The sequence below is a fragment of the Mchenga conophoros genome, linkage group LG12 (genome assembly GCF_057382185.1).
Source record: "Mchenga conophoros isolate Kocher_MC1m ecotype Shallow Benthic linkage group LG12, M_conophoros_male_GT1.1, whole genome shotgun sequence".
In the NCBI taxonomy this organism is placed as follows: domain Eukaryota; kingdom Metazoa; phylum Chordata; class Actinopteri; order Cichliformes; family Cichlidae; genus Mchenga; species Mchenga conophoros.
The window spans coordinates 37,800,921-37,822,614 of record NC_140537.1 but is presented as its reverse complement, the minus strand read 5'-3'; the positions used below and the strand labels follow the sequence as shown (position 1 = coordinate 37,822,614).

At 40.5% G+C, this 21,694-nt stretch overlaps 1 protein-coding gene across 1 annotated transcript; it reads left to right on the top strand.

The window, feature by feature from the left end:
- The first annotated feature begins 529 nt into the window (after window positions 1–529).
- On the top strand, window positions 530–21,603 carry LOC146563203 (uncharacterized). Its single transcript, XM_085295627.1, has 5 exons — window positions 530–659; window positions 4,745–4,780; window positions 7,351–7,980; window positions 13,596–14,786; window positions 18,244–21,603. Exons 2-5 carry the CDS (start codon window positions 4,762–4,764, stop codon window positions 19,836–19,838), a joined length of 3,435 nt encoding a protein of 1,144 aa, XP_085151753.1. The 5' UTR covers window positions 530–659; window positions 4,745–4,761; the 3' UTR covers window positions 19,839–21,603.
- The last annotated feature ends 91 nt before the right edge of the window (window positions 21,604–21,694 follow it).

Genomic DNA, 21,694 nt, shown 5'->3' with positions numbered 1-21,694 from the left:
GTCTGTTGACCTTTGTTTTGAAAGAAATTTGATGGCTGACTGGGTGACTTCTCTCCATTCACTTCCTCTCTCTTCTTCTTCTTTTTTAATACCATGATTTTTACTTCCTTGGAGAAACACGTGACTTTCAGTTCAGCTCAGCTGTTACCCAGATAGAATAAATGAGCTGTTCTGTAAAGGCTTCTAATGCAGATATAAAATAAACCATCTGGCACAACCGGTGAGCAGTGACAGGGTCAACAGAGAGCGTTTTTGGAATCGTTTTGGAAAGTTCAGTGACTTAATCGATTTAAACAAGCAATGTATTTATTATTAGTTAGAAATATATAAATGCAAGAAGTATCCAACGTCATCAGTTTTGATTGTAAGGAGTGGCGTGAGATTATTGTTTCAGTCTCGAGTGGAAACGAATCAGCTCTTACTTTGTGTACTAAGCCTTAAGGCTCGTCTGCCCATGGCAAAGTTAGGACACACCTTTAAATCTCTTTAAATACTTTCACTTTCACTCGGGTGGATATTTTTCAGGAAAACTGTTTAGTGTTAATGTGGTGGGTAATTCAACCGAAGTACTGCAGATACACTAAACAGCTGATCATTAAACCACGCCAAGCTTCAGTATTGACGTCACTGACTGATAATCGATCACTGATCGTCGTTAGGTGAGTCTGATCACATTTGTTGTTCTCTCGGTAATTTCTTTGACTGAACCATTGTCCTGATCCCTGAGACTGCTCACAGACTCAGCTCAGGTAAAAACTTCACTTCAAACACATCCAGAAAATTAATCAGAATATTTGAGGCGGAAATACAGAAAACAGCCCGAAACTAAAACGTAATTTCTAATGTGGAATTCGATTCTCTGATTATCAGTTTGTTTGGAAAAATGAGACGTTTCCGGTTTCGTTGTAGATTTTTTCATTTATTTTTGAGGCTGAAATCATCAGATCGTGTAATAAATGCATGATTTTAAATCTTTAATACTACCAGGAAGAAAAACGCACATAAGTAAAAGTTGCATATCATCCGTATGTTGTTAAGCATCAACAAACATGTCTTTGCAAGTTATACTGTTGATGCCTGATAGTTCATAAATTATCAAATCTCTGATTTCAGGTCTATTTATCAGAGTTCCTGTGTGTAGTCAGTGGACACACCCGATTCTATAGGTTTCCTACTTACGGAAGTACAATATGTTGTTTTTAACATTGTAAGATGACGTAAAAAAAAAAGCTCGCTCTGCTCAGCACAAACTGATAAGTTGAGGAAGCCCCCTCAGCTCATTTTTGTTATTTTTTATTGTGTTTGTTCGATAAAAATTACCAGTGGAATAAAAATATGTACATAGGTTGCATGCAGTGAAATTCTGTTTAGTCCGTCTTGTTCTTCTGTGGTGTTAAAGCCGCACTGAGTTTGTGTGTCTTTCTAAGCTCTGCCCGTCTTTATCCACTCAGGATCTCTGTGCAGGCATCACTGCAGCTCCCCATCTGTTTGAAAGTGTTTAAAAGACTGTTAATATACTTTGTATGGTTTTGGGTATGTTCATCCACATACTGATGAGCATTTTTTTAAACACTAAAACTTTGATTTAAACAGTTACAGTCTGAATACACAGAGCCTCTGCAGTGAGACTCAGACCAACCAGATATCACACATGCAGAGGCTGTATTACCACCAGAGATTAGACATTTAAAGTCAAGAAGTCTGTATTAACCAAGAAATACATCCCAGAGTCCATCATCACCAGGAACGATTAAGCTAGGCGGCTAATATGTGTTTACATGTAAATGTGTTGATAATGTCTGTTTAACTTTCATGTTGGCTTGAAATAACAATATCTCCCCCTGCTGGTACTGCAGCTTACTGCAACTTCTGCAAGCGCGGTATGGACACCGTGGACCGGCGTGTCCAAATTTATACAGCAGCAAAGCACAACAGCAGTTGTCTCAAGGCACTTTATTCTGTAAGGTAGACCCTGAAATAATACAGTAGTGAATGGTCTTGACCACTGTGGCCTCTGCCCCCCGCCTCCCAAAAAAGGGACCAAAAAAAGCCAACTGCCACCAACCCACCTAAACCCTCCTAAACCTAAATGTCAGTAAGAGATCATCTTTGTAACAGAATAAATCAACATTTTCTCTGTATTACAATTAATCAGTTGGAACTCATTTCCACATCTAATCCCCTATTTTAACCTCTGACGTTTGCAAAGTCTTGATGTAGCTTGTTAATAGATAACAGTTGCTCCATTAGTCTTATATACAGCTATTATAATATAGTCTTAAATATTGAGAAAATATGTTTGTATAGAAATTTGCAGGTGTTTCCAAAACTGAAAAACATCATCAGTCACTGTTGAGCCTCTGAGCAAGCTTCTATAGAGGAGCATGTCTGTATCAGACTGTTGGGCACTGAAAGGTCTCAAAGCTTGTTTTGAAGCCGCCCTCTGCTTTCTAAGCCTCTGATCCTGAAATGATCTCTGACATTTTGTTCCATGCAAATCAGCTGCTCGTTCATGCTGCACAAAAACAGGTTTAAAAAACAATGCTACCCATCAACTACATTTTTCTTCCACTGTCACAACTGTTTGTTTAAAATATTTCAAACTCACTTGGTTTAAATCTGTATTATTGTAGGGACCTCTGATCACTCTGAGGTCAAACACAGTCATAAAAGAATCTGTTTTCTCTTTAAGCTCAACTTTCATTTCCAGTTGTTTACATTTCAATACTTACTGTAACACACACACACAGATTTTAGGTCTGACCAACTGTCTCAGCTGTGGGCAAAAGATGACAACCAGTAAAATTCTAAAGCATAGTTTATTAGTACAATGATTTGAAAAAATGAAGGGATAAGCAGTTCAGTGTCCCACTTGCAACAGGGAAAAATATCTCATCTTAAATATGGCCATGTGACATACCTATACAGACAGGCATAATATCAGAGCAGTGTTTGTAGTGTGATCTACAGTGGGGCAAAAAAGTATTTAGTCAGCCACCGATTGTGCAAGTTCCCCCACCTAAAATGATGACAGAGGTCAGTAATTTGCACCAGAGGTACACTTCAACTGTGAGAGACAGAATGTGAAAAAAAAATCCATGAATCCACATGGTAGGATTTGTAAAGAATTTATTGGTAAATCAGGGTGGAAAATAAGTATTTGGTCAATAACAAAAATACAACTCAATACTTTGTAACATAACCTTTGTTGGCAATAACAGAGGTCAAACGTTTACTATAGGTCTTTACCAGGTTTGCACACACAGTAGCTGGTATTTTGGCCCATTCCTCCATGCAGATCTTCTCGAGAGCAGTGATGTTTTGGGGCTGTGTGTTTTGGATCATTGTCATGTTGGAAGACCCAGCCTCGTTTCATCTTCAAAGTTCTCACTGATGGAAGGAGGTTTTGGCTCAAAATCTCACGATACATGGCCCCATTCATTCTGTCCTTAACACGGATCAGTCGTCCTGTCCCCTTGGCAGAAAAACAGCCCCATAGCATGATGTTTCCACCCCCATGCTTCACAGTAGGTATGGTGTTCTTGGGATGCAACTCAGTATTCTTCTTCCTCCAAACACGACGAGTTGAGTTTATACCAAAAAGTTCTACTTTGGTTTCATCTGACCACATGACATTCTCCCAATCCTCTGCTGTATCATCCATGTGCTCTCTGGCAAACTTCAGACGGGCCTGGACATGCACTGGCTTCAGCAGCGGAACACGTCTGGCACTGCGGGATTTGATTCCCTGCCGTTGTAGTGTGTTACTGATGGTGACCTTTGTTACTTTGGTCCCAGCTCTCTGCAGGTCATTCACCAGGTCCCCCCGTGTGGTTCTGGGATCTTTGCTCACCGTTCTCATGATCATTTTGACCCCACGGGATGAGATCTTGCGTGGAGCCCCAGATGGAGGGAGATTATCAGTGGTCTTGTATGTCTTCCATTTTCTGATGATTGCTCCCACAGTTGATTTTTTCACACCAAGCTGCTTGCCTATTGTAGATTCACTCTTCCCAGTCTGGTGCAGGTCTACAATACTTTTCCTGGTGTCCTTCGAAAGCTCTTTGGTCTTGGCCATGGCGGAGTTTGGAGTCTGACTGTTTGAGGCTGTGGACAGGTGTCTTTTATACAGATGATGAGTTCAAACAGGTGCCATTCATACAGGTAACGAGTGGGGGACAGAAAAGCTTCTTACAGAAGACGTTACAGGTCTGTGAGAGCCAGAGATTTTCCTTGTTTGAGGTGACCAAATACTTATTTTCCACCCTGATTTACCAATAAATTCTTTACAAATCCTACCATGTGGATTCATGGATTTTTTTTTCACATTCTGTCTCTCACAGTTGAAGTGTACCTCTGGTGCAAATTACTGACCTCTGTCATCATTTTAAGTGGGGGAACTTGCACAATCGGTGGCTGACTAAATACTTTTTTGCCCCACTGTATAAGTAAACCAGAGTATCAGTGCAATCAAATACAGAATGCAACTCCATCATAGCCGCTGCAAAAACAGTCACAGCAAATGTGTTACACAAAACTACTCCCAAACCAGTGCTTATTTCCCACAGCATTATGGAGATGAATTAATATAGACAATATTACTCCACCACGTTACCAGCTCCAACATAATGTTTAAACTTGAGCTTATCATGTAATTGAATGGAATGGTTGTGCAGAGTGCATTACTTTATGAACTTCTATCTTGTTTTTTTCTAATCCTATCTTATTACTTTTGTTTCTCTAGTGACTCTTTCCTCCATCATGGCGACTGCAGCACCTGGTGAGTCCAATAAGAATTTATAACTAGACTGAGACTCTGCAACATAATAAAACACAATCTTATAGGAAGAAATCAACAACTAAATAAAATATATTCAGCATTAGTGACAAGATAGAGCAAATAGAGAAGGATAACCTACACACCAGCTTTACTCTTCTCTGCACAATCAAATCAACCACACAGAGAAACCACAGAGATAACATCAACAAACTGGCCGTAACCCTAACTGCTTTAAAGTTGTTCTTGAAAATATTTTAACAGGTAAACTCTCAGGATCCTGGGTCTCTCGACCCACCGTTTTGAGTTCCTTGTATCTTTGTGATTTTGTATTTTGATTGATGTTTAACCTCCTAAGATCCGGACTCTTCCACAGCAGCATTTTTAACTTCTCTTTGATATTTGGGCATATTGGGGCCCGATGAATGTAAAAACAAAGAATTACCATATTATATTTTTTACCTTATTTTTGTTTTTAAGAAAAATAAGAGGATATGAGGATATTTGTTTAAAATTTCAATGGAACAGTAGCATATAATGTCCTCGTAAGTGGATATCAGGCCCATGTAGAGCAAAATTGAGTATTTTGGTCTAAATAACCCAAAATGTGATGTCCACATACAGGGAGTGCACAATTAGGCAATTAGGCAAGTTGTATTTTTGAGGAATAATTTTATTATTGAACAACAACCATGTTCTCAATGAACCCAAAAAACTCATTAATATCAAAGCTGAATGTTTGTGGAAGTAGTTTTTAGTTTGTTTTTAGTTTTAGCTATTTTAGGGGGATATCTGTGTGTGCAGGTGACTATTACTGTGCATAATTATTAGGCAACTTAACAAAAAACAAATATATACCCATTTCAATGATTTATTTTTACCAGTGAAACCAATATAACATCTCCACATTCACAAATATACATTTCTGACATTCAAAAACAAAACAAAAACAAATCAGCGACCAATATAGCCACCTTTCTTTGCAAGGACACTCAAAAGCCTGCCATCCATGGATTCTGTCAGTGTTTTGATCTGTTCACCATCAACATTGTGTGCAGCAGCAACCACAGCCTCCCAGACACTGTTCAGAGAGGTGTACTGTTCTCCCTCCTTGTAAATCTCACATTTGATGATGGACCACAGGTTCTCAATGGGGTTCAGATCAGGTGAACAAGGAGGCCATGTCATTAGTTTTTCTTCTTTTATACCCTTTCTTGCCAGCCACGCTGTGGAGTACTTGGACGCGTGTGATGGAGCATTGTCCTGCATGAAAATCATGTTTTTCTTGAAGGATGCAGACTTCTTCCTGTACCACTGCTTGAAGAAGGTGTCTTCCAGAAACTGGCAGTAGGACTGGGAGTTGAGCTTGACTCCATCCTCAACCCGAAAAGGCCCCACAAGCTCATCTTTGATGATACCAGCCCAAACCAGTACTCCACCTCCACCTTGCTGGCGTCTGAGTCGGACTGGAGCTCTCTGCCCTTTACCAATCCAGCCACGGGCCCATCCATCTGGCCCATCAAGACTCACTCTCATTTCATCAGTCCATAAAACCTTAGAAAAACCAGTCTTGAGATATTTCTTGGCCCAGTCTTGACGTTTCAGCTTGTGTGTCTTGTTCAGTGGTGGTCGTCTTTCAGCCTTTCTTACCTTGGCCATGTCTCTGAGTATTGCACACCTTGTGCTTTTGGGCACTCCAGTGATGTTGCAGCTCTGAAATATGGCCAAACTGGTGGCAAGTGGCATCTTGGCAGCTGCACGCTTGACTTTTCTCAGTTCATGGGCAGTTATTTTGCGCCTTGGTTTTTCCACACGCTTCTTGCGACCCTGTTGACTATTTTGAATGAAACGCTTGATTGTTCGATGATCACGCTTCAGAAGCTTTGCAATTTTGAGACTGCTGCATCCCTCTGCAAGATATCTCACTATTTTTGACTTTTCTGAGCCTGTCAAGTCCTTCTTTTGACCCATTTTGCCAAAGGAAAGGACGTTGCCTAATAATTATGCACACCTGATATAGGGTGTTGATGTCATTAGACCACACCCCTTCTCATTACAGAGATGCACATCACCTAATATGCTTAATTGGTAGTAGGCTTTCGAGCCTATACAGCTTGGAGTAAGACAACATGCATGAAGAGGATGATGTGGACAAAATACTCATTTGCCTAATAATTCTGCACTCCCTGTATGTGGACGGCAGGTCCTAGGAGGTTAAGGTTCTCTTTGTTAATCTTAGTTTATTCCATAGTGCTCAGGGTTCTAGTTTAGGTTTCCTGTATTCTCTGTTTAGTTCCCTGAGTATTTAATAGGTTCCCCTCGTGTAGTTGCCCTCTGTGTGTCTGTGTTTATATTGTGATGTTAGTTCTGGTGTTATGTTCTCCTTGTGTTCTGTGTTTCCTCATCCTGTCATGAGCTCCTACATGTTCTCTTTCTCCCTCCAGGCTGTCTCTGCGTATTTCCTATTTTACTTTGAACGTCTGTGTCTCATGTTAGTGTATACTGCTTACACAAATGAAATATAATGAATCGATGCTTGTCTCTTTTTGCTTTTCTATTCTGTTTTTCCACAGTGTCTGAGCTGAGGGTTGCTCTACTGGGAAGCAGCTGGAGTGAGAAAAAGGAAGTGGGAAATCTGTTACTGAGAAATAATGTCTTTAATAATAATAAACCTAAAGGCTGTGTGAGAATTGGTGGGACACTGGATGACAAAAAATTAGTTGTCATCAACACCCCCTACCTGCCTCCTCTCGACACCTCCCACCATGATCTGACAGAGTTTATAAAAGACTTTGCAAAACACTCTTCTCCTGGACCTCATGTGTTCCTGCTGCTTGTACAGCCTGAAAACTTTACAGAAAAACACAAACTGAGACTCTGCAGAGTCCTTCAAGGTTACAGTGATCGATCATTTGATCATTCACTGATACTGACCTCAGCACCCAGAGAGGAGAGCTCAGGTTCTTCAGAAGATTTCATGAAAAGTCCAGCATTAAATGAAATGATCAAAAAATGTAACCTCAGATACTTGAAGAGGAGCGACATTGAACATTCAAAGCTGTTAACACATTTGGGTGAAATTATGAAGGACAACAATGGAGAGCATGTCAGCTATGAAGCTTTTGAGGACACAACACAAACAATAGCAGGAGAGCAAAACCCAAAACAAAAGGAGACAAAGACTCCTATCACCGATAATGTGGGTAAGTGGAGAAGGTTTGTATGTATAGGCTCTGACCAGCTTATACATGCAAAAATATTTATATTTTCACAATAATCAAATCAAATCCCTCCTTTAATCTCTCTCTGAATTTTTTTTCTGACAGCAAATAAAATTATCTGGGATTAATCATGTATTTGAAATTTGGTATTAAATTTCTCAGTGATTAACTCAAACACCCCACAATTCTTTACAGCTAAAACCTTCAGTAAAATAATTTTACTTTTAAACAACTAAAATGTTTTGTTTTGTGTAATGTCATTTTTTTTAACTAAACTTGGTAATAAAACTTGCATTATGAGTAAACAGTTTAAAAAGTTAACGTATTTGGTAACAATTTATAATACAACCCATATTTGTATTATAAATACAAATTTATAATACAATTTATTTATAATACAATTTATAATACAATGGTGTAATTCCCCTTTAATTAAACGTCATTTCAGTGGATTTTGTTTGAAATTCCATCCATCCATCCATCCATCCATTTTCTTCCACTTATCCGGGGAAAAGATGCAGAGGCAGCAGTCTAAGCAGAGAAGCCCAGACCTCCCTCTCCCCAGCCACCTCCTCCAGTTTGTCCAGGGGAACACCCAGGTATACCCAGGCCAGTCAAGAGATATAATCTCTCCAATGTGTCCTGGGTCTGCCCCGGGGCCTCTTCCCAGTGGGACATGCCTGGAACACATCACCCAGGATGAGGTGGTTGTCAGTTGCCTGAACCACCTCAGCTGGCTCCGTTCAATGTGAAGGATGGGGATCCACAGTCTTGTTCTTTCTGTCGTTATGTAATTCGGTCATTATGTAATGACCAAAGGTGAGGGGAGGAATGTAGATCAACTGGTAAATTGAGAGCGACGTTTTACGCTAATCTCTCTCTTCACCGTGACAATCGGTACAGTGTCCACATCACTGTAGCCACAGCACCAGTCCGTCTGTTGATCTCTTGGTCCTGTCTCCCCTCACTCATGAACCCTGAGATACTTAAATTACTCCACTTGGGGCAGGAACTTGTCCCTGGGCCGGAATGGGCACTCCACTCTTTCCCACTGAGGACCATGGCCTCAAATGTGGAGGTGCTGCTGCTTCACACTTGGCTGCGAACTGTTCCAGTGCAAGCTGGAAACCGTCAACTGATGAAACCAACAGAACTACATTATCTGTGAAAAGCAGAGATACCATTTTGAGACCGCCAGGTGGAAGCCTTCCGCCACTTGGCTATTCCTAGAAATTTTGTCCATAAAAAGATGAATAGAATCTGTGACAAAGGGGAGCCTTGGCGAAGTCCAACACCCACCGGAAATAAGTTCAACTTATTGCCGCCTATACCGACCAACATCTTGCAATAATCGTATAAGGATCAAATGGCAATGGTCCAGTAGCTGGTCCAGTGATCTGTGAATAAGACAAAAATCGCATTGTTCTTTCTGTATCCACAGTTCTACTAACAGACGAACTCTCCTTTCCAGCACCCTGGTACAGACTTTCCTGGGTAGGCTGAGTCTCATGGTCCTGGGTCTTGTGACCCAGTGTTTTGTGCTGTAATTATTTGCATTCTGCAATTTTGTGGATTTTCATGGTTTAGTTTTTGTATTTCTAGTTCTGTTAGTTATTCTTTAGTGTTTTGGTGATTTCTAGTCTTTAGGTTTTGTTACTGTGTCTACTTTTTGTTAACTAGTCATCCTTGTCTCTATATTTATGTATTTCCTGTTTTACTTTGACAGTCTGTGTCCTGTATTAGTGTTTTCAGTTTTGCTCTCCTCCCCGCCTCATCACATCTGATTAGTCCGACCTGTGTTCCCCTCATGTTTCCTGTTTTCCTCATTACCCTCTGTGTGTATCTGTGTGTGTGTATAGTGTGTCTTTCCCTCTGTTCCTGATCAGATCGTCTGCTTGTCATTCCTCTGTATTTCCTCTGCGTTACTTACCAGGTGTTCCCAAGTCTCTGGTTGCTTGTTCCCGGTTTGAGGTTTTTGTATTGTCTCCTATTTTAACATACATGTTGATGATGACTCCGACCTCTTTGCCAGAGGTTTTATCAACATTATGGATTCTTTTCATTTTACCCAGCATGTGTCTGGCCCCACACATAACAAAGGACACACGCTGGACATTGTTTTTACTTTGGGTTTGAATATTGATTTTATTTGTTCTGAGGACATTTTTTATCTCTGATCATCACTGTATTCTTTTTAACATGTCTTTTCATGAGCCTTTGTCTCCTGTTAACCGGACAATTATCTCGCGCATCATAAATTCCATAAAGAGAAGGGCAGCACGGTGGTTAGCACTGTTGCCGCACAGCAAGAAGGTCCTGAGTTCAATTCCACCATCAGGCCGGGGTCTTTCTGTGTGGAGTTTGCATGTTCTCCCCGTGTTTGCGTGGGTTCTCTCCGGGTACTCCGGCTTCCTCCCACCGTCCAAAGACATGCAGCTTGTGGGGATAGGTTAATTGGATAATCCAAATTGCCACTAGGAGTGAATGTGCGAGTGAATGTGAGCGCGACTGGTTGTCTGTCCCTGTGTGTCGGCCCTGCGACAGACTGGCGACCTGTCCAGGCTGTACCCCGCCTCTCGCCCTATGACAGCTGGGATAGGCTCCAGCGACCCTGAAAAGGATAAGCGGAAGCAAATGGATGGATGGATGGATTATAAATTCCTCCACAGCGGAGAATTTCTTGGATGCTTTTAATTTAACACTATCCCCGCAAAACGGCTTTGATTTCTTAACAGATCTATTTATTAACCATTGTTTTTCGATTTTAGATGAAATCTGTCCGGTTAAAATGAGACCCATTTCTGTTTCCAAGTCCTTACCCTGGCTAAATGACAACATCTGCTCCATAAAACGTGATTGTCATAAAGCTGAGCGCTTATGGAGGAAAACTCATTTAAATGTTCATCTCCTTTACTTAAAGGATCTTTTAGCCTCTTTTAACAATGCAATTAGAGATGCGAGAGCTGCTTATTTTTCTCATCTGGTTGCAAAGAGCCGAGGTAATCCTAAGGTATTATTTGACACTACTACTGATATTATTACTCCTGCTCCACCTGCTGCCATTATTTCTTCTAATGAAGACTGTGAAACATTTCTTTCTTTCTTTCTAGAAAAAATTAGTAATGTAAGGAAAAAATTGTCCCCATCAGCATCTGCATTGTCGGTTCCTATGTCAGTTGTTGTTTTAGAAAGCTTTTTACCCGTCTTACTATCAGAGCTGGAAAAAATAGTTAATGCAACAAAAGCATCCTCCTGTTCACTCGACATTTTACCCGCATCGTTATTCAAAAATGTCTTCCACTCTATTGGTCCCTGTGTGCTCACCATAGTTAACACCTCACTGGGATCTGGTAAAGTCCCTGCTTATTTTAAAACTGCTGTTATACACCCCCAGTTAAAAAAGCCTACGCTGGACCCATCTCTCACTAGCAATTACAGACCAATCTCAAAAATACCGTTAATTGCTAAGATACTAGAGAAGGTTGTGGCTAAGCAGCTTACAGCAGTCTTAGACAAACATAATATCTTTGACAAATTTCAGTCTGGCTGTCGTAGAGCTCATTCTACTGAGACAGCCCTTCTTAGAGTTTCCAAAGACATTCTGATGCAAAACGATGCAGCAAAGTGTTCTGTACTCCTAATCTTGGACCTCACGTCAGCCTTTGACACTGTTGACTATTATATTTTGCTTGAAAGGCTAAAATACTGGGTTGGTGTATCTGGGTCTGCCTTAGAGTGGTTCTCCTCGTATCTCTATGAACGATACTTTTCTGAGGCGGTCTCTAAGTACAGGTCATCTTCCACGTCCCTGTCCTATGGTGTGCCACAAGGTTCTGTGCTGGGGCCGTTATTGTTTTTAATATATCTACTTCCTCTCCAGCACATTTTGAGCCCCTTTGAGGACATTTGCTACCACTGCTACGCAGACGACATCCAGCTATATATATCTTTTAAACCTGAAGATGTTTCTAAGCTGCAGATTCTAAATGTGTGCTTAGAAACCATCAAAGATTGGATGGCTGACAGCTTCCTCCAACTTAATGAAGAAAAGACTGAAGTCCTTGTATGTGCTCCAGACAGACATGTACCTAACATAATGAATGCTCTTGGTCCTCTTTCAACATTTGTGAAATCATCTATCAGGAACCTCGGGGTAACCTTTGAATCTGCTCTTACCCTGGATGTTCACGTCAAATCTCTGGTTCGGTCCTGCTTCTATCATTTATTAAGAAACACTTCTAAACTGAGCCCCATAGTATCTCATACTGAACTGGAGATTGTTATTCATGCATTCATTTCATCACGATTGGACTACTGTAATTCACTGTTTACATGTCTAAACAAAAGCTCCCTGGAGCGTCTGCAGATTGTCCAAAATGCTGCAGCAAGGCTTCTGACAAAAACATCGAAATACTCTCATGTAACACCGCTGCTTATACAGCTGCACTGGCTCCCCGTTGAATTCAGAGTCCATTTTAAGAGTCTGGTTCTGACATTTAAGGCTCTTCAAGAACAAGCACCAGCCTACATCATTGAACTTTTACAGCCCTATGCCCCTAGTAGACGTAAGACGTAAGGTCCCTGAGGTCTTGTGATCAGGGCCTATTTGTTATTCAGTATACAAGACTGAAAACCAAGGGAGACAGAGCTTTTGCCACTGTGGCTGCCAGACTGTGGAATTCTCTTCCTCAGAACTTAAGATCTGCAGACTCAGTGATTACTTTTAAAAAACAGCTAAAAACATCTTTTTAAAATTGCATTTTGTTAACTTTTGACTGTTTTTGTTTTATACCTTATAAAGCACTTTGTGATCTTTTATCTAGAAATGTGCTATATAAATAAAATTTTACTTACTTACTTACTTACTTACTTACTTACTATGTCCCACATGTCCTTTGGTTCAGCTTCTCCCAGTTTAGGTTTTCCTAGTTTTTCTCTATTCCTCCTGTCTCCTTTTGTTCATGGTGTTATTGCAGCCAACAGGCCAAAGGCTCATCTTTTGTTAATCTCCACCCTCATCTCCGTGTGCCTGCTTTTGGGTCTGCATCCACCTCACTCCATTATGTCTGCTCCGGCAGACGTGACAGGGGGTGTGATCCCGCTACAGTTGGACACACTCTCTAGTCACTCTCTGTTCTTTGCATTCTTTTGGCGGCGAAGAAAGACTCAAGCTCAAAGTGGTCTAACTCAAAAAATGATCTTTAATTTTACATTTTCCGGAAAATGGAGACTGAGCACAGAGACACCTGCTCAAGTCTGGCGCAGCAGGAGCCAGCCCGGTTATATTTCTGCAGCACGTCACATACTTACATTGTACTTGAATGTAATTAATCTTCACACTCACTGCTTTGAACTTAGAAAACTGTATTCTCGCATACAGTTGTATATTGGCACAATTTGCTGATTGGGTTAATATTCAATCTTTAACTGTGAATATGACCGTGAATAGGACAGATGACCAATGGACAAATGCTGAAAAACACTAGAAACTATCCGTGCAGCCAGAGGACTGAAGAAATCTCCTAACATGAGGCAAGGGTTGGGATTTCAGGTTAACTTGTGTTTGTGATATTGTTCTTCTCTCTGTTCTTTCACAGCGTCATCATACAGGATTGCACTGTTGGGGAAATGTGAGGAAAAGAAGATCAAACTTGGTAACCTGATCAATGGGTACCAAGGTTTTCACTGCCAAAAACAGTCACCAATAATGCACTGTGTGGCCTGCTGTAGAGAGTGGAGAGGAAAGCCATTAACAGTGGTGAAAACTCCAGACTTGTTCAGTCTGCCTGTGGAGGACATGAGAAAAACAGTGAAGAGCTGTGTGAGTCTCTGTCCTCCTGGACCTAATGTTCTACTGCTGTTGGTGAAACCTTCTGAGTTCACTAACGAAGACACAAACACTCTGAAGTCCATACTGAGTTTGTTTGGTGAAGACTTCTATAAACACTTGATGGTCATCATCACAGATGAGGATGAAATGAGTTCCTCTTTAAATGACCTTGTTAGAAAATGTGGAGGACAACATTACAACATGTTTGAAGATAATTGTGAATCATTAATGGAGAAGATTCAGAAAATTGTAAATGAATCCAATGAACCACTCCTGTTAAAGAAAGAACTCATCAAACCACCGTTAAACCTGGTTCTGTGTGGGAGGAGAGCAGCAGGGAAGACGTCAGCAGCCAAGGCCATTTTAGGTCAGACTGAGCTTCATTCAGCCTCCAACTCATCAGAGTGTGTTAAACATCAGGGAGAGGTGTGTGGACGTTGGGTTTCCCTGGTGGAGCTGCCTGCCTTGTATGGAAAACCTCAGGAGGCAGTGATGGAGGAATCACTCAGGTGTATCTCCCTCTGTGATCCTGAGGGTGTCCATGCTTTCATCCTGGTCCTACCTGTGGCTCCCCTCACTGATAAAGACAAGGGAGAGTTAGAGACCATCCAGGACACATTCAGCTCTCGAGTCAATGACTTCACCATGATTCTGTTCACTGTGGACTCAGATCTTACAGATCCAGCTGTTGGTAACTTTATAATGGAAGACAAGGACATCCAGGAGCTCTGTGAGAGCTGTGGAGGAAGATCTGTTGTTCTCAACATTAAGGACAAACAGCAGATCCCAGAGATGTTAGATAACATGGAAAAAATGATAATGGGAAAGGACAAACAATGCAGTTATACAACTGTAGCCTTTGCACATGCTCAAATACAAAAGATTCTACAACAAGAGAGAAACATCACTTTGCAGAAAGCTGAACTTGAAAAATTTAAAAACAAGATGCACAGCACCTGTAAGTCTGTTAATTATTTATATTCTGTGTTGTATGTCATGAATAACAATCTTTGTTAAATTACACATCGATGCACCTCTGTAATAGATCTGAGAGGAAGTAATCAAGGTGCTGCTGAAGTGCTTAATTTGGGTTGATAATCCACAGTATTGTATGAGCTAAATCTCCATCCATTGTGTAGATACATGCAGAGTAGACTATTTCTTATTTCTCCATCAGTTAAAAAGTTGAACGTTAAGAAATCCTTGACTGTGGAATTTGGAAGCTGTTATTTTTACCCCAGAAAATCTGGAAAAATGGAACGGGCAGTATTTTTATTGCAAAAACAAAATCATCCCAAACTGAGGAATTGAAATCATGTCACCTTGTGATATTTATCTTAAAAAAATTCTCTCTAAAACATAGTGGAGGGCAATGTGATGCAAGGACATGTGTGACTTCCAGTGGCACTGGGTCACAGGAGCTGATGTGAGAGATTCTAGAATCAGCTGAAATGTACATGGACATATTGTATGTTCAAATGCAGCAGAGTTTCAGGGACAGTGCTTTACAATACAGATGGACAATTACACAAAACACACTGCAACTGCAACCCAGACATTTTAAAGTTAAGACATATTTGCTGTATATGGTCATGGTGGATCTCACCTTGCATTTTAATAATGAACACTATAATAAATCATAGACTTGTAAAATACACCCTGAAGTGCATCAACCTTACGTTGCTTTGTAAGTGACTACAGCTTTCGACCAGGAGGAGATGTACGTCAGTTCATGTCCAAGTATCATTGAGTGTTTTGACCCTGAACCACAACACCCTCAGCTTGGTGGGTCCGCAGTGATAGCCAGTTACTGCCCATCTTCTCTTAGTCCCCAGCTACCCTGCCCCCTCCTGCTTCAGAGCCAACAAGAGGCTCTCTCAGTGGCCTACCTAAGGACGGCTGCCTTCCTATCTGGAAAGTGGACTGGTGGCACACACTCACAGGCCTTGGAGCAACAGGAAGCTGTTACTCCAAGGGCTGTGAGTGTGTGCTGGAAACCCCTGCATCTTACTTCAACTGGGAATAGCCAGGCCTGCCACCTTCTGTCTTTGCTGTCTTGGACTATTTCATGGTGTTTATTGGTTTTCATCACTGCATCTTCAGCCCATTCATCCTCCAATGGACAGTCTGTTCTAGCAGGATGATCTTCTTAGCCTCCTATAACCAGTTAACCCTGTCAGGTCTCAGGGAGGTTTTCACAACCTAAGAAAAATGAAGTTTCCTTCCCACATCCACCCTCATCTCCCATGATAACCACAGAAGACGCTTCCTGGTCTTCTTGGAGAATGGAGGTTTCATCCCTTCCTATAGGAAAAGCATTGGTCTTGTTTGAACTTGATTTCTTCTCTGTCTCTGCTATCAAAAATGTTGGGCAGTACTCTAAGGATCTCATCATGGCTTCATCTGTATCTTCCCTGGCTGAGAGCAGTCTTGCCAGAATATGCATCATTGTTCCTGTCTCCCCACATATAACCTGCACTGTGGGTCCTCCCTCATTCCCCACCTGTACAGGTTTGTTAGTGATGGAAAGGTGTCATAAATTGAGCGGAGTGAGACTGAGATGTGGAAAGACTCCTCCCTCCTCTACAAAAAACCAATCCCCTGATTTTGTAGGGTATATGGTAATGTTCCAAAGCAACAATGCACTGGTCAAGTCAAGCCAGATGAATATTCTTCTTGGTCTTTCGGATCAACTGGCTGAGGATACTTGTGTGAAGACAACCAGAGAAGACTTGGATGGCACCCTAAATTAATTAAATTAAAATTTAAAAAAAATCTCACAAGTGTTGGCTTTATTTTGATACCAAGATTGTTTACACGGAGTTTGTATTTGCAGAGAAATACTCTATTCATTTTGGGCATGTCAGTTTTGAGCAGGACGCTCAGAAAGACCCTTGGGGCTTTGTGTTGTTTGAAGACATGCAGCGGGAGAGAGACAGAGAATTATAACAAGTCCGATCCAATGCAGAGATCACTGGACTCCACCGACCACACATACTAGCACAGACATCACATGGGAAGACAGGTCGGAGACAGTTTGTAATCAGAAAAACAATGAAGTGTACAATACAAAGGGCAAGTGGAGGAGGGGGGAAAAGGAGACCTCTACTCACACTGGGCTCCTTGTGGGAGGTCAGTGTGAGAACAGAAAACCAAAAAATAACTCCTCAGTATAGAAAGCACATAAGTCTCCACATCACAACACCATAAAAGCACATGGCAAGCATGGGGGGTAGGTAGGGGGGTGAGAGGCGAACCGATGTAGACATGGCCATCCTGCCCTGCAGCTATTCTTCAGCACTGGACCCAGACCTGCCATTTGACCTCGGCCTTGGAGATAAGCGTTCGAAAGTGTTTGGAATACAGGATGGGGGTGTGTGGGATGGGGACGAAGAGTCTAAACACAGTCTGCTCTGATCAGCAAGAACCCCGTTATCATGGTTCAGAAAAGTTACGTCTTCAATGTCCTCGATCGACAGTCCCGCCAGGCACCCTCCAGTTCCTCCACCCGTCCATCGTGTATCCGGCAGGGAACATCCCTCCAGGACACTCGGGCTCACCCGAACCCAGGCTTCTCGTTGAGATGAGGGTGTCAATTGCATTCAGGAACCAGTTGATCAAATCCATAATTTCTAATTTCTCTTTTAGGTTTAGGAGAACAGACCGTGAGAGTCTTCCAGGGTAAAAGTAGAAAAGTAGACCAGACTAGACAAGTACATGAGCAGCAGAATCCAAGCAGAAAAGATAAGGGAGAGGGAGAGAGAGAAAAGTGCGGCCGCCTTCGCCAAGAGCCCAATGATAATAAATAATAAAATACACCCGAAAGTGCTTCCACGTTAAGTTGTGTTGTAAGCAACTGCAGCTTTTATTATTATTATTATTATTATTATTATTATTATTATTATTATTATTATTATTATTCAGACATATACAACAAACCAATATATACACGTACACATACTTGCATTTACATGTACGAGATTTTTATTAGTCCTTTATTTATCCAGGTAAAAAATTTCATTGAGATTAAAAATCTAATTTCCAAGAGAGACCTGGCAGAAGAAGATGTCATCAGGTGGTGTCCAGCTATCATCGGGTGTTTCGACATGCTAAGATTGGGTTCTTACCACTGAGTAGTTGAAAGGTCACTGAGCCACAGGCCACCATCAACTGTTGATGGGTTTCAGAAATTAGTTAGTCATTGCTTACAAAGGATTCCTGAAAACAATCAAATATGACATTCCAATTACTCAAGAGTAAAAGCTTTAATATGGGTTCAATGCATAGGGATGTTTTAATTTCAGATCTTTTATGATGGCATATTTGTCACTGTTCAGTTATTTTCACATGCAGATCTCTTCTTACTTTTGCATTTCTTAAAAGAAAATAAATCAAGCCTTTATGAAATGTTACAGGTGATGAGGAGAAGCAGAGCACCAAAAGTCTCAGGATTGTGCTGATAGGAAAGACCGGCAATGGAAAGAGCTCTACAGGAAACACCATCCTAGGAAGAAAGGAGTTCAAAGCAGAATTGAGCCAAACATCCGTCACCAAACAGTGTCAGAAAGCACAGGGTGAAGTGGACGGTCGTCCTGTTGCTGTGGTCGACACTCCTGGTCTGTTTGACTCAACTCTATCACATGAAGAAGTTCATGAGGAGATGATGAAATGTGTCAGTCTTCTGGCTCCAGGACCACATGTCTTCCTGTTGGTGTTAAAAACTGGCAGATTCACACCAGAGGATAAACAAACACTCGATTTAATCAAGGAAGGTTTTGGGAAAAGTTCTGGAAAGTTCACCATCATTCTTTTAACTGGAGGAGATTCACTGGAGGATGAAGAGGTGTCTGTTGAAGAGTACATCCAAAACAAAAGTGATGACTCTTTTAAGAAGCTGATTGCTGACTGTGCAGGAAGATACCATGTGTTCAATAACCGTGAGAAAAAAAGCCGCACACAAGTCAGTGAGCTGATAACAAAGATTGACACCGTGGTGAAGGACAATGGAGGAAACTGTTTCACCAATGAGATGTTGCAAGAGGCTGAAGCAGCGATAAAGAAGGAAATGCAGAGGATCCTAAAGGAGAAGGAAGAAGCGATGAAGAAACAGATAAGAGAACTTGAAAGAAAACATGAGGAAGAAAAAGAAACAATGAAAAGAAGAATGGTTGAACAGGAAGAGAAAATTGAACAAGAGAGAAAACTGAGAGAACAACAACTTAAAGAAAAGGAAGAACACATCAACAAAGAGCGCGAGCAGAGAAAGAAAGAACAGGAGGAGAGAGAGGAGGAAGACAGCATAAAGAAAAAAGAGGAAGAACTTAAAAGAAAAGAGTGGAAACAAAAACTTGAAGCTTTAGAGAAAAAAATAAAATCAGAATCTGAAGAAAAAGAAACCATAGATAAAAAGTTGATAGAGAACAGAATGGAAATGAGAAAACAAAAAGAGGACTGGGAGAAGGAAAGAAAAGACTGGTGGGAGAAACGATATCGTGAAGCTCGACAGTCTCGCATTAAGGAGCTAGAAAGAATGGAAAAGATCCAAAAAGAATTTGACCTGGAAAGAGAAACATATGAAAAAAGAAAAGAAGCTGACCGAATCAGAAGACTACGTGAAGAAAAAGAGAGAAAAGACTTAGAGGAAAGCTGCAAAAGAAAGATAGATGACATGAAAAAGAAATCTGAAGAGAATGCCAGAAAACAAGCTGAAGAGTTCAATGACTTCAGAAGAAAATACACCAAAGATGTCGAAGCTTTGGTGAAAAAACATGCTGAAGAACTAAAGAAACTGATGCAAGAGCATGAAACAGAAATGCAACAGAAAAACCAAGAACACAACGCACAGTTTGATCAGCTACAACAACGCTCAAGAGACACAGAAAAGAAACTCAAAGAAGAACTGAAGAAGAAGGAAGACAATCAACAAAAACTGGAGGAACTGAACAAAAAACAAGAACAAGAGATAAATGATCTGAATGAGAAGTACAAAAATAAGTGCACTATGTCCTGATGTTCTTTTCCAACGCTACAACTCATATTTCTCTGTCCAGAGTTTCTGCCTCCTATTTATTTTAATAGAGAATAAAAATGAATAAACATGCAACAGATAGGATAGGGATAGATGGAGGTTAGTTTACAGTAGCTTAATGGTGCATTCCTGAAATGAGATGGAAGTCGGAATTTCCAAGTTCCTGGTCAGAATTTGAATCTGTAACACCCCCTCAACTCAGATTTCCCACTTGGACAGTGAAAGTAGAACTGGATCTTTTTTTTTTAACTCAGCTACCCTATGTTAAGAATCCAATGTGACAGCATTAAACGCAAACTGTATTAAAACTGTAGATTTGTAATCTGTACTACCGCTGTTGTGTATTTGTTACTCGATGAATAAATCATATGCAGAGTACTGATAAGGCTCAATCCATGATCGTGTTTTTTTAAGAGCAACAAACCAAGTATCATGCTGCTAGTGATGCCTGAATAGCTCTACCTTGCTAAGAACCAAAACATCTTGTTTTTGCTCACTTTTTTGGAATCTGAGTTCCAAAGTGTCTGGAATATAACACCTCCTAAAGGTTATATTGTTTTACCGTGTCTTACTTCCCTACACTCGAACATAACAGCTCGCATGGTTTGGTTAAGCAACATAAAATGGCAAAAATCATGTTCACATTTGACTATTTTAATGTCAAATGTGATTAGGTTAATTAATACCCTTTAGTTATGAGCAGAGCTGAATGTAGTATTGAAACGTTATGAAGAAAAAAATTCAGATGAAATCTCTGAAGAACTGAAAGTTACAGTGGGAGAAACAATAGTTTTAGCTATCTGTGCAGCTGATTTATGAGGGCTTATTAAACTTATATTTGTTTTTTATGTAAAGAGATGCAAATGCAATCATATATAAAAATCAGAATGAAACATTAGTGTATGATGACGTTTTCAACACGTGTCTCAGACCTGTCAGGTTAAAATATATGCATGATCCTGGGTTTTTGGACCATGTGTTTTGAGGTTTGTTATTTCAGTTTCTTAGTTCTTCATTAAGTTGTGTTAGTTCCCTTTCATTTCCACTCGCTCCATGTTTTGTCTCTGTGTGTAGTCAGCTTGTTTACCTTTGGTCTGTCGAGTTTAAAGGTTCATGTCACGTTTATTGTCTGTGGTCCCTCTTAATGTATTTATGTTTTATGTTGTTAACCCCTTGTCCTGTGTGCATTGTGCTTTGCTTCCCTCCGTTTCATCAGTTAGATTCTGCTCACCTGGGTCTTGTTTCATTCCCAGGTGTTTCCTCTCTTTCCTCTGTGTATTTAAAGTGTCTTCCTTTGTCTCTTTGTCAGAGCGCACCTTTATTGTGCCCTAGTGTCTCTGTTCACCAGTGAGTTGAATTACTTTGCACTGCTTAGTTTTATGTTTAGCTTCATCAGCTCAATAAAGAGCTTGTCTTTAGTTACCCTCCATCTTGGGTCCTCATGCACTGTATCCTGACCAAAAGAGAGACCAAACCTTTCTTTGGTTCATTGTAGATGGCCAAAAAGATGAATGGAAAACAGGGAATCATTTTTTTATTTGAAATTTTAAACATATGCCTATTGTTGGGTTACAATTCAATTTTACATTTGGTGTTTGATGATTCACTTGACTGAGTCATCATCGAATTTCTTTTCCCCCATTTGTTCGTTTGATTTTGAACTTTAAGAATTTAATCAAAAGCTGTTAAAACATGTTTTTTGTTTTTCATGTTACCTACATTTGTTCAATCATTGATCTTTTTAATATCTTAGACACTTATTTACTTATGTGAATATTCTTTTCTTTGCATTTAAACATTGTTTTTGTCTTTGGTTTTTGGTTCAATGTATAATATTG